General features: G+C 56.5%; 1 protein-coding gene across 1 annotated transcript in view; it reads right to left on the bottom strand.

The window, feature by feature from the left end:
* Positions 1 to 470: 470 nt before the first annotated feature.
* SAMD3 (sterile alpha motif domain containing 3) overlaps positions 471 to 12,916 on the bottom strand; it is a 42,021-nt gene continuing 29,575 nt past the window's right edge. Inside the window, 3 exon segments of the mRNA XM_068170600.1 lie at positions 471 to 555; positions 4,094 to 4,264; positions 5,382 to 5,585. Coding sequence (XP_068026701.1) covers positions 550 to 555; positions 4,094 to 4,264; positions 5,382 to 5,585 — 381 coding nt within the window. The 3' untranslated portion in view covers positions 471 to 549.

Below are 12,916 nucleotides of genomic sequence, written 5' to 3' on the forward strand. Positions count from 1 at the left end.
TTCCTGTTTGTGTCCATTGCCTCTTGTCCTATCCCAGGACACCCACTGCCCAGAGCCTGGCCCCTTCCTGCCCCCCACCCCTCAGGTATTTGTATCCATGATCAGATCCCTCTCAGCCTTCTCTTCTCCAGGCTCAACAGCCCCAGGGCTCTCAGCTCTTCCTCCTCACACAGCTGTACCAGGCCCTTCAGCATCCTCATAGTCTCTGTTGGCTCTCTCTAGCAGATCCCTGAACTGGGGAGCCCAGACCTGGACATAGTCATCCAGGACAGAGTAGAGGGGGAGGAGAACCTGCCTTGACCTCCTGGCCAGACTCTTCTGCATGTCCCCCCAGGAGCCCATGCAGTTCTCTGAACATTTGCCTCCTGCACATGGGGCAGGCTCAGGGCAGCCCTTCCCAGCAGCTGAGCCAGGTGATGTGGCCAGGTGGCCACTGGAGATGAGCCAAGACTCAGGGTGCTCTGTCTCCTACCTCCTCATTCAGTGCAGCAAACAGGCTGGAATCATCCCCAAAGACCTCAGGCAGGAGTAAGCATGCAGCAGTCATTTTCATACCTGTGAAAGGCAAGGGTTGATGCTGAGTTTACAAACAAAGCCATCCTGGCCCTGCAGCATCTGGCTGGAGCATCAGGGTGCAGCCCATGCAGTGCTCACAGCTCAGCAGTTGGCACTGGGCTCCAGCCCATGCTGGCCCTGCAGTGTGCCTGCTCAGGCCAGGGCAGGTTTGTGCCACAGGGAGGGCTCAGGCACCTCAGCTGCAGCTGGGCAGCAGCATTCAGATCATTCCTGGGTGCTGCTCAGCCCCACAATTCCATTTAGAATCACAGCACCACACAGCTGCTGAGCTTGGAAGAGAGCTTTGAGATCACCAAATCCAACCTCTGCCCCAGAGCTCACAGCCCCAGCCCTGCTGTGAGCCACTGCCACTGCCCCCACAGCCCGTCAGCAACCACATCCATGCAGCTCTCACAAGAAGCAGGCAGGCCTGAGGCTGTTCCTGATCTCCAACCTGAACCTCCCCTGGCACAGCTTGGGGCTGTTTCCTCTTGTCCTGTCACTTGCTGCATGTGCTGCACTTTGCAACCTCCTGCCCCCCACCACTCAGCTCCAAATTCCTCTCTCTCCAGTAAATCAGAGGTCTGCAGCGAGCCCCCTGAGGGCTGCAGGACAAGCTGGTGCTGCAGGACAAGCTGGTGCTGCAGGGCCTGCAGGGCTGTGGTGCCCACTGCCCTCTGCTTTGCCTGGTGCTGGCTGGAGCAGCTCTTGGGCAGCTCAGGCTTCTGCTCTTGTGTGTTCCCCTGAAGCTACTTTGCCAAGCAGGTATTCTCTAGGTGCCAGGGCAGAGACTCATAGGACCTGAGTTGGATGAGACCTTCAAGATCATCCAGTTCCCTTTCCTTTCATAGCATCACAGCATGCTGCAGGTGGGACCTTCAAGATCTTCCCAGTTCCAACCCCCTGCCATGGGCAGGGACACCTCCCACCAGCCCAGGCTCAAGGGCCTCATCCAGCCTGGCCTTCAACACCTCCAGGGAGGAGGAATCCACAGCTTCAAGTTGTTGGTGAGAGAAAAAACAGGAAAGTAAATGCCTTGGGAGTTCACTAAGGTGTGGGTTGAAATCTCTGTGAGCATGCTGGATAAGAAGAGAAGTACTGCCCTGCCAAGGGCCTCCCAAGGCTTCCATGAAGCCCTTCTGGATGAGGCTGTCCCATGACATTTTGTCTGTCATGAGCTGTCCCTAGTACTTAACAACTCTTGAGATTAAGTTAAGGGAGGGGGGGAGGGGGGGGAACCCAACAGGATCTTAGCTTCCTATGTGCTGGTGTTACAAGGGGTGACCCTGCTGCAGGAAGCACACATCCAGGGAGACCTGGAGAGAATGAGAGCTGGGCAGGGAGAAACTTGATGAAGTTCAGCAAGGGCAAGGGCAGAATCTTGCACCTGGGAGGGAGCAACTCCATGCACCAGGACAGGTTGGGGACTGAGCTGCTGGAGAGCAGTGAAGGTGAAAGGGACCTGGGGGGTGCTGATGGGTGGGAGGTGACCATGAGCCAGCAGTGTGCTCTGGTGGCCAAGGCCAACGGGCATCCTGGGGTGGATTAGAAGGGCTGTGGTCAGTAGGTCAAGAGAGGTTCTCCTCCCTCTCTACTCTGCCCTGCTGAGGCCACAGCTGGAATCTTGTGTCCAGTTCTGGGCCCCTCAGGTCAAGAAGAACCTCAGGGAACTGCTATGAGAGAGTCCAGCACAGAGCCACAAAGATGCTGAAGGCAGTGGAAGATCTTCCTTAGGAGGAGAGCCTAAGGGAGCTGAGGGCTCTGGAGCTTGGAGAGGAGGAGCCTGAGGGGAAGGCAGTGGAAGATCTTCCTTAGGAGGAGAGCCTAAGGGAGCTGAGGGCTCTGGAGCTTGGAGAGGAGGAGCCTGAGGGGTGACCTCATTGCTGCTGCTGAAGCTGTGCAGGGTGATGCCCAGAGGCTGGAGCCAGGCTCTGCTGGGGGATGCCCAATGCCAGCACCAGGGGCAGTGGTGGAAGGGAGGCAGAGGAAGTGCCATGGAAACAGGAGGAGAAATTCTTTCTCAGTGAGGTTGACAGAGGCCTGGAGCAGGCTGCCCAGGGGGGTTGTGGAGTCTCCTCTCTGGAGCTATTCAAACCCCACCTGGATGTGTTCTGTGTGACCTGCTCTGGGTGACCCTGCTCTGGCAGTGGGGTTGGGCTGGGTGAGCTTTGGAGGTCCCTTCCAGCCCCTAACACTCTGTGGTTCTATGACTCTGCTGTGGCACCTTTGGTTGGAGCTCAGAGGTGCCTGTGACAGGCAATGAGAGCCAGAGGAGAGCTGCCCACAGAGCCAAGCTCAGGGCTGCAGTTTGGGATAAACAACCATCCCCAGGAGCTGCTTCAAAGGTTCTGCCCCTGCAGAACCACACTCCCCAGACTGCTCAGACTGCTGAAGGCTGAGTGGCAGCAGGAGCTTGACCCCTGGCAGCCAGCAAGCCCAATGCTGAGAACCATCAAGCTCTTTGGATGGCTGATCCCTGCTGCCAGAGGTCACTCCTGCAATGTGTCTCTGCAGAGACAAAACACAGTTAATTATAGAGAGCTTTGGGTTGGAAGGGTCCTGAAAGAGGAGGCTCCCAGGAGACCTCATTGTGGCCTTCCAGGATCTGCAGGGGGCTCCAAGAAAGCTGGGGAGGGACTTTTGAGGGTGTCAGGGAGGGATAGGACTGGGGGGGATGGAGCAATGGGGAGATTGAGATGTGGCTGTGAGGAAGAAGTTGTTCCCCAGGAGGGTGGTGAGAGCCTGGCACAGGCTGCCCAGGGAGGTGGTGGAAGCCTCCTGCCTGGAGGTGTTTGCAGCCAGGCTGGAGGTGGCTGTGAGCAACCTGCTGTGGTGTGAGAAGAGGAGGCTCAGGGGAGACCTTCTTGCTCTCTCCAACTCTCTGAAGGGAGGTTGCAGCCAGGTGGGGGTTGGTCTCTTCTCCCAGGCAGCCAGCAGCAGAACAAGAGGACACAGTCTCAAGCTGTGCCAGGGGAAGTTTAGGCTGGAGGTGAGGAGAAAGTTCTTCCAGCAAGAGATTGGCCACTGGAATGTGCTGCCCAGGGAGGTGATGGAGTCCCCATCCCTGGAGGTGTTTAGGAAGAGCCTGGCTGAGGCCCTTGGTGCCATGGTTTGTTGATCAGATGGTGCTGGGTGAGAGGTTGGAATTGATCTCTGAGGTCTTTCCCCACCTGGTTAATTCTGTGCTCTGTGGAAGGTTTGATTCCATTGCCTTATTTACAGCACCCTTCTCAGGCAGGTATGAGACTTGATGATCTCTGAGGTCTTTTCCAGCCTTATTGATTCTGTGTTTCTGTTACTCCATAGCCTCGAGGGCTGTTGACATTTTTGGCCTCATTTGTGCCTCTAATGCCCCAAGGAGCTGAGGCTCTGTCCCTCTCCAGCCCGAGCCACTGCCCTATCACCATCTGCTTTCCAAGCACCTGTGAGGTATTTAAAGTGGGGTTTTTTGCAGCAAATTTGGAGCGGGTTTAGTCCCTCCACAACAGTTAGCCCCAAGAGAGGCCTGCAGCTGAGAGCAGGGAGGATTTGTACTGACTCTTGAGGAGGGCTTCCTCGGGTGCCGCTTCAGGCTCTCCCGCAGCAGGGCGGCGATGGGGCTGTTCCTCACCACGTCCAGGGACAAGATGCTGTCAGAATAAACCTCCAAAATCTCCACTGTTCTCTGGTAGATGTCCAGCTGGGTGAGAAGCTGGAACTCCCTAAAGAGCTGGAAGACAAAGGGAGAGGTGGGATGGCTGCAGTCCCTCCAAAGCACAGCTGCAAACCAGGAGCTGCAACCCGCTTTGGAGAAGGGCAAAAGGAGCTGAGGGAAAGGTGAGAAGCCAGAGGGGATGGTTTGGTTTGGTATGGGCTGGGCAGGGACTGGCTGGAGAGCAGCCCTGCAGGAAAGGCCTTGGGGGTGCTGGGGGAGGAGAAGCTCACCAGGAGCTCTCAGTGTGCACTTGCAGCCCAGAGAGCCAAGCAGAGCCTGGGCTGCAGCAGGAGAAGTGTGGCCAGCAGGGCAAGGGAGGTGATTCTCCCCCTCTGCTCAGCTCTGGGGAGACCCCACCTGGAGTCCTGCCTCCAGTTCTGGAGCCCTTATTGCAAGAGGGATCTGGAGGGGCTGGAAGGTGTCCAGAGCAGGCCAGGAGGATGAGCAGAGGGCTGGAGCTGCTCTGCTGTGAGGACAGACTGAGGAGTTGGGTTGTTCAGTCTGGAGAGGAGAAGGCTCTGAGGTGACCTCATTGTGGCCTTCCAGGATCTGCAGGGGGCTCCAAGAAAGCTGGGGAGGGACTTTTGAGGGTGTCAGGGAGGGATAGGACTGGGGGGGATGGAGCAGAACTAGAAATGGGGAGATTGAGATTGGCTGTGAGGAAGAAGTTGTTCCCCAGGAGGGTGGTGAGAGCCTGGCCCAGGTTGCCCAGGGAGGTGGTGGAAGCCACAGGAAGGATGGAGAGAGACTGTTTGCAAAGGGCCTGCAGGGACAGGACAGGGGCAATGGCTTCAAACTAGAGCAGAGCAGGTTTAGATTGGATGTTAGGAGGAAGTTCTTTACTATGACAGTGCTGGAACACCAGAACACGCTGCCAGGGAGGTGGTTGAGGCTCCATCCCTGGAGATATTCCAGGTGAGGCTCAACAAGGCCCTGGGCAGCCTGGTGTAGGTGGGGATGTCCCTGCTGACTGCAGGGGGTTGGGCTGGATGAGCTTTTGGAGCTCCCTTCCAGCCAGGACCATTCTGTGATTCTCTGATATTGATGGATACCTCACTGGCAATGTGTGCCTGCAGCTGGATCCCATCTGCAACACAGAATCCAAAGCCACCATCAAAGGCAGCTCTGTTACCTGGCTAGGGCATCTTAGGAATGGGAAGAGCCTGAGAATGTCTTGGACAGGAGCCTTGGCACTGATCATCTTTCTCCTCACTTCCATGGTCATGTTCATTCTCTTGTCCACTTCCTCCCAGTTCCTCTCAGCTTTCAGATACTCCTCCTTAAGCCACTCGATGTGTACAGCCAGGGCACTGCCCTGGGGGTGAGCAGGATCCTCCTGGCAAGAAAGGAAGGACAGAACAGCAGCCAGAGAGTTTCTCTGATGTGGCTTAGATGGTTTGAGGGGAGGCAAAGGGGCATTTAGTCTGGAGAGGAGAAGGCTCATAGGAGACCTCATTGTGGCCTTGCAGGATCTGCAGGGGGCTCAGGAAAGCTGGGGAGGGACTTTTGAGGGTGTCAGGGAGGGATAGGACTGGGGGGGATGGAGCAGAACTAGAAATGGGGAGATTGAGATTGGCTGTGAGGAAGAAGTTGTTCCCCAGGAGGGTGGTGAGAGCCTGGCACAGGTTGCCCAAGGAGGTGGTGGAAGCCTCCTGCCTGGAGGTGTTTGCAGCCAGGCTGGATGTGGCTGTGAGCAACCTGCTGCGGTGTGAGGTGTCCCTGCCCATGGCAGGGGGTTGGGACTGGCTGAGCCTTGAGCTCCCTTCCAATTCAGTGATTCTGTGAATTCATCTCAGCAGACAGGAGCTGCAGCCTGGGTTCAGAAGCAGCTCTGTGAGCTCAGCCTTTATTAAGATCTGTTTTCATACAATACTGCAGCTGGCAGCCAGGCCTGCTGGCCTCAGATCAGGTATTTGAGGATATTGGAAGAAATTCTTCACAGTGAGGGTGGGTGAGACACTGGCACAGGCTGCCCAGGGAGGCTGTGGCTGCCTCCTGCCTGGAGGTGTCAGGGCCAGGCTGGATGAGGCCTTGAGCAAGCTGGGCTGGTGGGAGGTGTCCCTGCCCATGGCAGGGGGTTGGAACCCAAACCATTCTGTGGTTCTATCAAATTCCTATGCCTGGGGCTAGATTGCTGATTGGACTTCAGTGGGAATGAGCAGACAATTCTGATGCTGCCTCAGTGTTGAGCAACATCAGCTCTGCATTCCCAAGAGAAGGATTTGCTTCCTACTCATCCAGGTGCTGAAGGCAGCACAACTCACTTCCACATTTATGCAGCTGAAGTATCATGGCCTGGAATTGTGCCAGGGGAGGGTTAGGTTGGAGAGGAAAGAGAATTTCTTTGCTGCCAGGGTGGTCAGGGATTGGGCACAGGCTGCCCAGGGAGGTGGTGGAGTCCCCATCCCTGGAGGGGTTCCACAAATGTGTGGTGGTCATACAGCTCAGTCCCATACCTGGCTGAGAAGGGGGGCTGTAAAGAAGGCAACAGAATCAAACCTTCCACAGAGTACTGAATTAACCAGGCTGGAAAAGACCTCAGAGATCATCAAGTCCAACCTATCACCCAGCACCATCTGATCAACTAAACCATGGCACCAAGGGGCCTCAGCCAGGCTCTTCCTAAACACCTCCAGGGATGGGGACTCCACCACCTCCCTGGGCAGCACATCCCAGTGGCCAATCTCTCTTGTAGGGAAGAACTTTCTCCTCCCCTCCAGCCTAAACCTCCCCTGGCACAGCTTGAGACTGTGTCCTCTTGTTCTGCTGCTGGGCTGCCTGGGAGAAGAGACCAACCCCCACCTGGCTACAACCTCCCTGCAGGGAGTTGCAGAGAGCAAGAAGGTCTCCCCTGAGCCTCCTCTTCTCCAGGCTAAGCAACCCCAGCTCCCTCAGCCTCTCCTCACAGGGCTGTGCTCCAGACCCCTCCCCAGCCTCCTTGCCCTTCTCTGGACACCTTCAAGTCTCTCATGTCCTTCTTGAGCTGAGGAGCCCAGAACTGGACACAGGACTCAAGGTGTGGCCTAAGCAGTGCTGAGCACAGGGCACAAGGACTTCCCTGCTCCTGCTGGCCACACTCTTCCTGATGCAGGCCAGGATGCCCTTGGCCTTCTTGACCACCTGGGCACATTGCTGGCTCATGTTTAGGCAGCTGTCAACCAGCACCCCCAGGTCCCTCTCTGCCTGGCTGCTCTCAGCCACTCTGACCCCAGCCTGTAGCACTGCCTGGAGTTGCTGTGGCCAAAGTGCAGCCCCTGGCACTTGGACTTGTTGAATGCCATCCTGGTGGCCTCTGCCCATCTGTCCAGCCTGGCAAGGTCCCTCTGCAGAGCCCTTCAGCCCTCTAACTGACCAACATCTGCTCCCAGCTTGCTGTCATCTGCAAACTCACTGCTGATGGACTCAATCCCCTCCTCCAGGTCATCAATGAAGATATTGAACAGGCTGGGGCCCAGCACTGCTCCCTGGGGCACACCACTGGTGCCCTGGCTGCCAGCTGGCTGTGGCACCATTCACCACCACTCTCTGGGCTCAGCCTCCAGCCAGTTCCTAACCCAGCTCAGAGAGCTGCTGTCCAAGCCAGGGGCTGACAGGCTTGGGCAGGAGTTTGCTGTGGGGGATGGTGGCAAAGGCCTTGCTGCAGTCCAGGCAGACTCCATCCACAGCCTGCCCCACACCCCACCAGGCAGTCACCTGGGCATGGAAGGAGATCAGGTTGGAGAGGCAAACAGTAGCAGGAGGTCCTTCTGCAGTTCCTCAGTCTGTGTCTTTAGTCCCTTCAGCAGCATCACCCCAGTGTGGGCAGCCAGCTCAGGTCCTCTTTCCACACCATTTAGGATTAGATTGAGCTGGGTAAACTGAGCATGAATAATCTCTTCACTTGAAAAGCCTCTATTTCTGCCTGGCCTTCTGTGTTCTGTCTCTTAACTGTTTATCCATGCTGGGGCCTTCCTGCTTATCCCCTCAGATTATATCTGCTAAGAGTCTTTGAAGGGCGTGTGGTGAAATCTGTCCTGGAGTTACACTCTGGCAGCATGGATCTGCCATGTCCTCAGGCTTGAGGAACACTTCAAAGACCTCAGGAGTTCATGATGAATTGCTTCTGTTTGCAGAAACTTCAGCAATCCCTTCCTTCCTGGGGCCCACGTGGCCAGCAGGCTGCTGAGAATCACAGCATCACAGAGCTGTCAGGGCTGGAAGGGAGCTCAAGGCTCAGCCAGTCCCAACCCCCTGCCGTGGCCAGGGACACCTCACACCACAGCAGGTTGCTCACAGCCACATCCAGCCCTGGCTGCAAACACCTCCAGGCAGGAGCTTCCACCACCTCCCTGGGCAGCCCTGTGCCAGGCTCTCACCACCCTCCTGGGGAACAACTTCTTCCTCACAGCCCAATCTCAATCTCCCCATTTCTAGTTCTGCTCCATCCCCCCCCAGTCCTATCCCTCCCTGACACCCTCAAAAGTCCCTCCCCAGCTTTCTTGCAGCCCCCTGCAGATCCTGCAAGGCCACAATGAGGTCTCCTGGGAGCCTTCTCCTCTCCAGATTAAACAATATATTTATTGATGATCTGGATGAGGGCGTTGAGTCCATGAGCAGTAAATGTGCAGATGTCACCTAGCTGGGGGCAGGAGTTGATCTGCTGGAGGGGTAGAAGAGCTCTGCAGAGGGACCTTGCCAGGCTGGACAGATGGGCAGAGGCCAAGGCAGGAGATTGAACACATCCAAGTGCCAGGTGCTGCACTTTGGCCACAGCAACCCCAGGCAGTGCTACAGGCTGGGGTCAGAGTGGCTGAGAGCAGGCAGGCAGGGAGGGACCTGGGGGTAATGGTCGATGGCAGGCTGAACATGAGCCTGCAGTGTGCCCAGGGGGCCAAGAAGGCCAATGGCATCCTGGCCTGCATCAGGAAGAGTGTGGCCAGCAGGAGCAGGGAAGTCCTTGTGCCCTGTGCTCAGCACTACGCTGAGGCCACACCTTGAGTCCTGTGTCCAGTTCTGGGCTCCTCAGGTCAAGAAGGACATTGAGAGACTTGAAGGTGTCCAGAGAAGGGCAAGGAGGCTGGGGAGGGGTCTGGAGCACAGCCCTGTGAGGAGAGGCTGAGGGAGCTGGGGTTGCTTAGCCTGGAGAAGAGGAGGCTTGATGATCCAACCTGTTCTGTTCTGTTCTATTCATCAGCCCCAACTCCCTCAGTCTGTCCACTTTGTTGGTGTGATTCTTAGTTCTCTCCTGTAACTCTACAACCTGGCAGCAGATTAGCTGCCTCCAGTTTCCTGGTGCCATGTTTCAGGAGCCAAACTCCACACCACAATCAGAAGGCCACCTGGGTTATCCTTGGGCATGGCTGAGCTTGCACCCAACCCTTGGACCTGGGGACTTCTCACAGCTCATTTCAGTGAGGTGTCCTAGAATGGGTTGAGTTGGAAAGGTCCATAAAGATCATCCAGTTCCAACCCCCTGCCATGGGCAGGGACACCTCCCACCAGCCCAGGCTGCTCAAGGCCTCATCCAGCCTGGCCCTGAACACCTCCAGGGAGGAGGTGTCCACAAATCCTATGGGCAGCCTGTGCCAGGGTCTCACCACCCTCACTGTTAAGAACTTTCTCCTAATGCCCAACCTAAATCTCCCCTGCTCTAGTTTCAATCCACTGCCCCTTGTCCTGTTACAACAGTGCCATGAGTCCCTCCCCAGCTCTCCTGGAGCACCTTCAGGTACTGGAAGGCTGCTGGAGGTCTCTCTGGAGCCTTCTCTTCCCCAGGCTCAACACCCAACTCTCTCAGCCTGTCCCCAGTTTCATGGATTCCGGTTTGTGTTCATTGCCCCTTGACCTATCACCTATCCCCTATCCTGTCCAGGGGAGGTTCTGCAGCCTCTGATCATCCTTGTGGCCTCCTCTGGACCCTCTCCAGCAGCTCCAGGTCCTTTTCTCCAGAGCTGGAGGCAGTGCTGCAGGTGGGGGCTGAGCAGAGCAGAGCAGAGGGACAGAATCCCCTCCCTGTGCTGCTGCTCTCCCTGCTCTGGCTGCAGCTCAGCACTCAGCTGGCTCTGGGCTGCCAGGGACCACTGCTGGCTCCTGGGGACTTTGTCACCACCTGACACCCACAAGGCCTTCTCCTCAAGGCTGCTCTTCAGGCACTCCTCACCCAGCCTGGATCTGTACTTGGGATTGCCCTGACCCAGATGCAGGACCTTGCCCTGGGCCTTGTTGAACTCCACAAGGTTGGCTTGGGCTCACCTCTGCAGCCTGTCCAGGTCCCTCTGGATGGATCCCTTCCCTCCATCATGTCAGCTGCAGCACACAGCCTGGTGTCATCCACAGGCTTGCTGAGGGTGCCCCAATCCCATGTCCATATCCTGTAACCTCTTCCCTAGCACAGCAGTCTGGGGTAGGTGCCCTTACCTCTGCCCATGGTGAATGGTCCCAGCAGCATGCTGGCCTGAACCCCTCCTCTGAGGAGCCTTGCAAAGCCTGCCTGGCTTTCCTGGAGTGGCTTTATCTTGTTGGAGCCCTCCTGCTCTTAGAGAGTGCAGCCTGAGCAGCCCAGTCCCTTGGCAGGCTTGCACACACACAGCTTGGACAGGGGCCTGGGGGTTCCATTACATTTGTTGAGGCAAAGAAGGTGTTAAGTATCTCTGCCTTTTCCTTATCCTTGGTTACAATGCTCCCCTCCGTATCCACCAAGGAGTGGAGGTTTTCCTTCCCCTTCCTCTTACTATTAATGTATTTATAGAAGGACTTTTTGTTGTCCTTCACAGTAGAGGCCAGTTTAAGCTCCAAGTGTGCTTTTGCCTCCCTAATTCTCTTCCTACAAGACCTAGCAACATCCTTAAACATTCTGTGGGTTGCCTCCCCTCTCTTCCAAAGGTGATACACCCTCTTTTTTTCCCTCAGTTCCATTAAAAGTTCATGAACCATCCAGGCTGGCCGTCTGCCCCGGCGGCTCATCTTCCGGCACATTGGCACAGCCTGTCCCTGAGCCTTCAACAATTCTTCATTGAAGTAGGTCTCTCTCAATTTTTTACTAGAAGGGCAGAACGTCTTCCTGACAGCTGGCCTGCAGAGCTGGCAGAAGGAGCCAGGGAGCTGCACAGTTTCCCTATGTTCCATGAGGCGGTAGTTGGAACTCTCCTTAGCAGCTTGGATCCCCACAAGTCCATGGGACCAGATGGGATTCATCCTAGAGTGCTGAGAGAGCTGGCAGATGAGCTGGCCAAGCCACTCTCCATAATTTTCCAGCAGTCCTGGCTCACTGGAGAGGTCCCAGAGGCATGGAAGCTGCCAACGTGGTGCCCATCCACAAGAAGGGTTGGGTGAGCCAGGGAATTCCAGACCTGTCAGCCTGACCTCAGTGCCAGGCAAGATCATGGCACAGTCATCCTGAGTGCAATAACACAACACTGACAGGATGGCCAAGGGCTCAGGCCTAGCCAGCATGGATTTAGGAAGGGCAGGTCCTGCCTGAGCAACCTGATCTCCTTCTATGATCAGGTGACTGCCTGGTGGGTGTGGGGCAGGCTGGGGATGTGGTCTACCTGGACCTCAGCAAGGCCTTTGCCGCCATCCCCCATAGCAAACTCCTGGCCAAGCTGTCAGCCCATGGCTTGGACGGGAACACACTGCGATGGGTTAGGAACTGGCTGGAGGCTGAGCCCAGAGAGTGGTGGTGAATGGTGCCACAGCCAGCTGGCTGCCAGGCACCAGTGGTGTGCCCCAGGGAGCAGTGCTGGGCCCTGTGCCCTTTAACATCTTTATTGGTGATCTGGATGAGGACATTGAGTCCATCAGCAGTAAATTTACTGATGACACCAAGCTGGGGGCAGGAGTTGATCTGCTGGAGGGTAGAGAGGCTCTGCAGAGGGACCTTGCCAGGCTGGACAGATGGGCAGAGGCCAAGGGCAGGAGATTGAACACATCCAAGTGCCAGGTGCTGCACATTGGCCACAACAACCCCAGGCAGTGCTACAGGCTGGGGTCAGAGTGGCTGAGAGCAGCCAGGCAGAGAGGGACCTGGGGGTGCTGGTTGATGGCAGGCTGAACATGAGCCTGCAGTGTGCCCAGGCAGCCAAGAGGGCCAATGGCATCCTGGCCTGCATCAAGAACAGTGTGGCCAGCAGGAGCAGGGAGGTCATTCTGCCCCTGTACACTGCACTGGTTAGGCCACACCTTGAGTCCTGTGTCCAGTTCTGGGCTCCTCAGTTTAGGAAGGAGGTTGAGCTGCTGGAAGGTGTCCAGAGAAGAGCAACAAAGTCGGTGAGGGGTCTGGAGCACAGCCCTGTGAGGAGAGGCTGAGGGAGCTGGGGCTGCTTAGCCTGGAGAGGAGGAGACTCAGGGGAGACCTTCTTGCTCTCTCCAACTACCTGAAGGGAGGTTGTAGACAGGCTGATGATGGTCTCTTCTCCCAGGCACCCAGTACCAGAACAAGAGGACACAGTCTCAGGCTGCGCCAGGGGAGGTTCAGGTTGGATGTTAGGAAGAAGTTCTACACAGAGAGAGTGATTGCCCATTGGAATGTGCTGCCTGGGGAGGTGGTGGAGTCGCCGTCATTGGAGGTGTTCAGGAGGAGACTTGATGGGGTGCTTGGTGCCATGGGTTAGTTGTTTAGGTGGTGTTGGATTGGTTGATGGGTTGGACACGATGATCTTGAAGGTCTCTTCCAACCTGGTTTGGTTT

This window comes from Melanerpes formicivorus, unplaced genomic scaffold (assembly GCF_026170545.1).
Source record: "Melanerpes formicivorus ecotype bairdi unplaced genomic scaffold, bMelFor1.0.p_v2 SCAF_444, whole genome shotgun sequence".
NCBI classification, from domain to species: domain Eukaryota; kingdom Metazoa; phylum Chordata; class Aves; order Piciformes; family Picidae; genus Melanerpes; species Melanerpes formicivorus.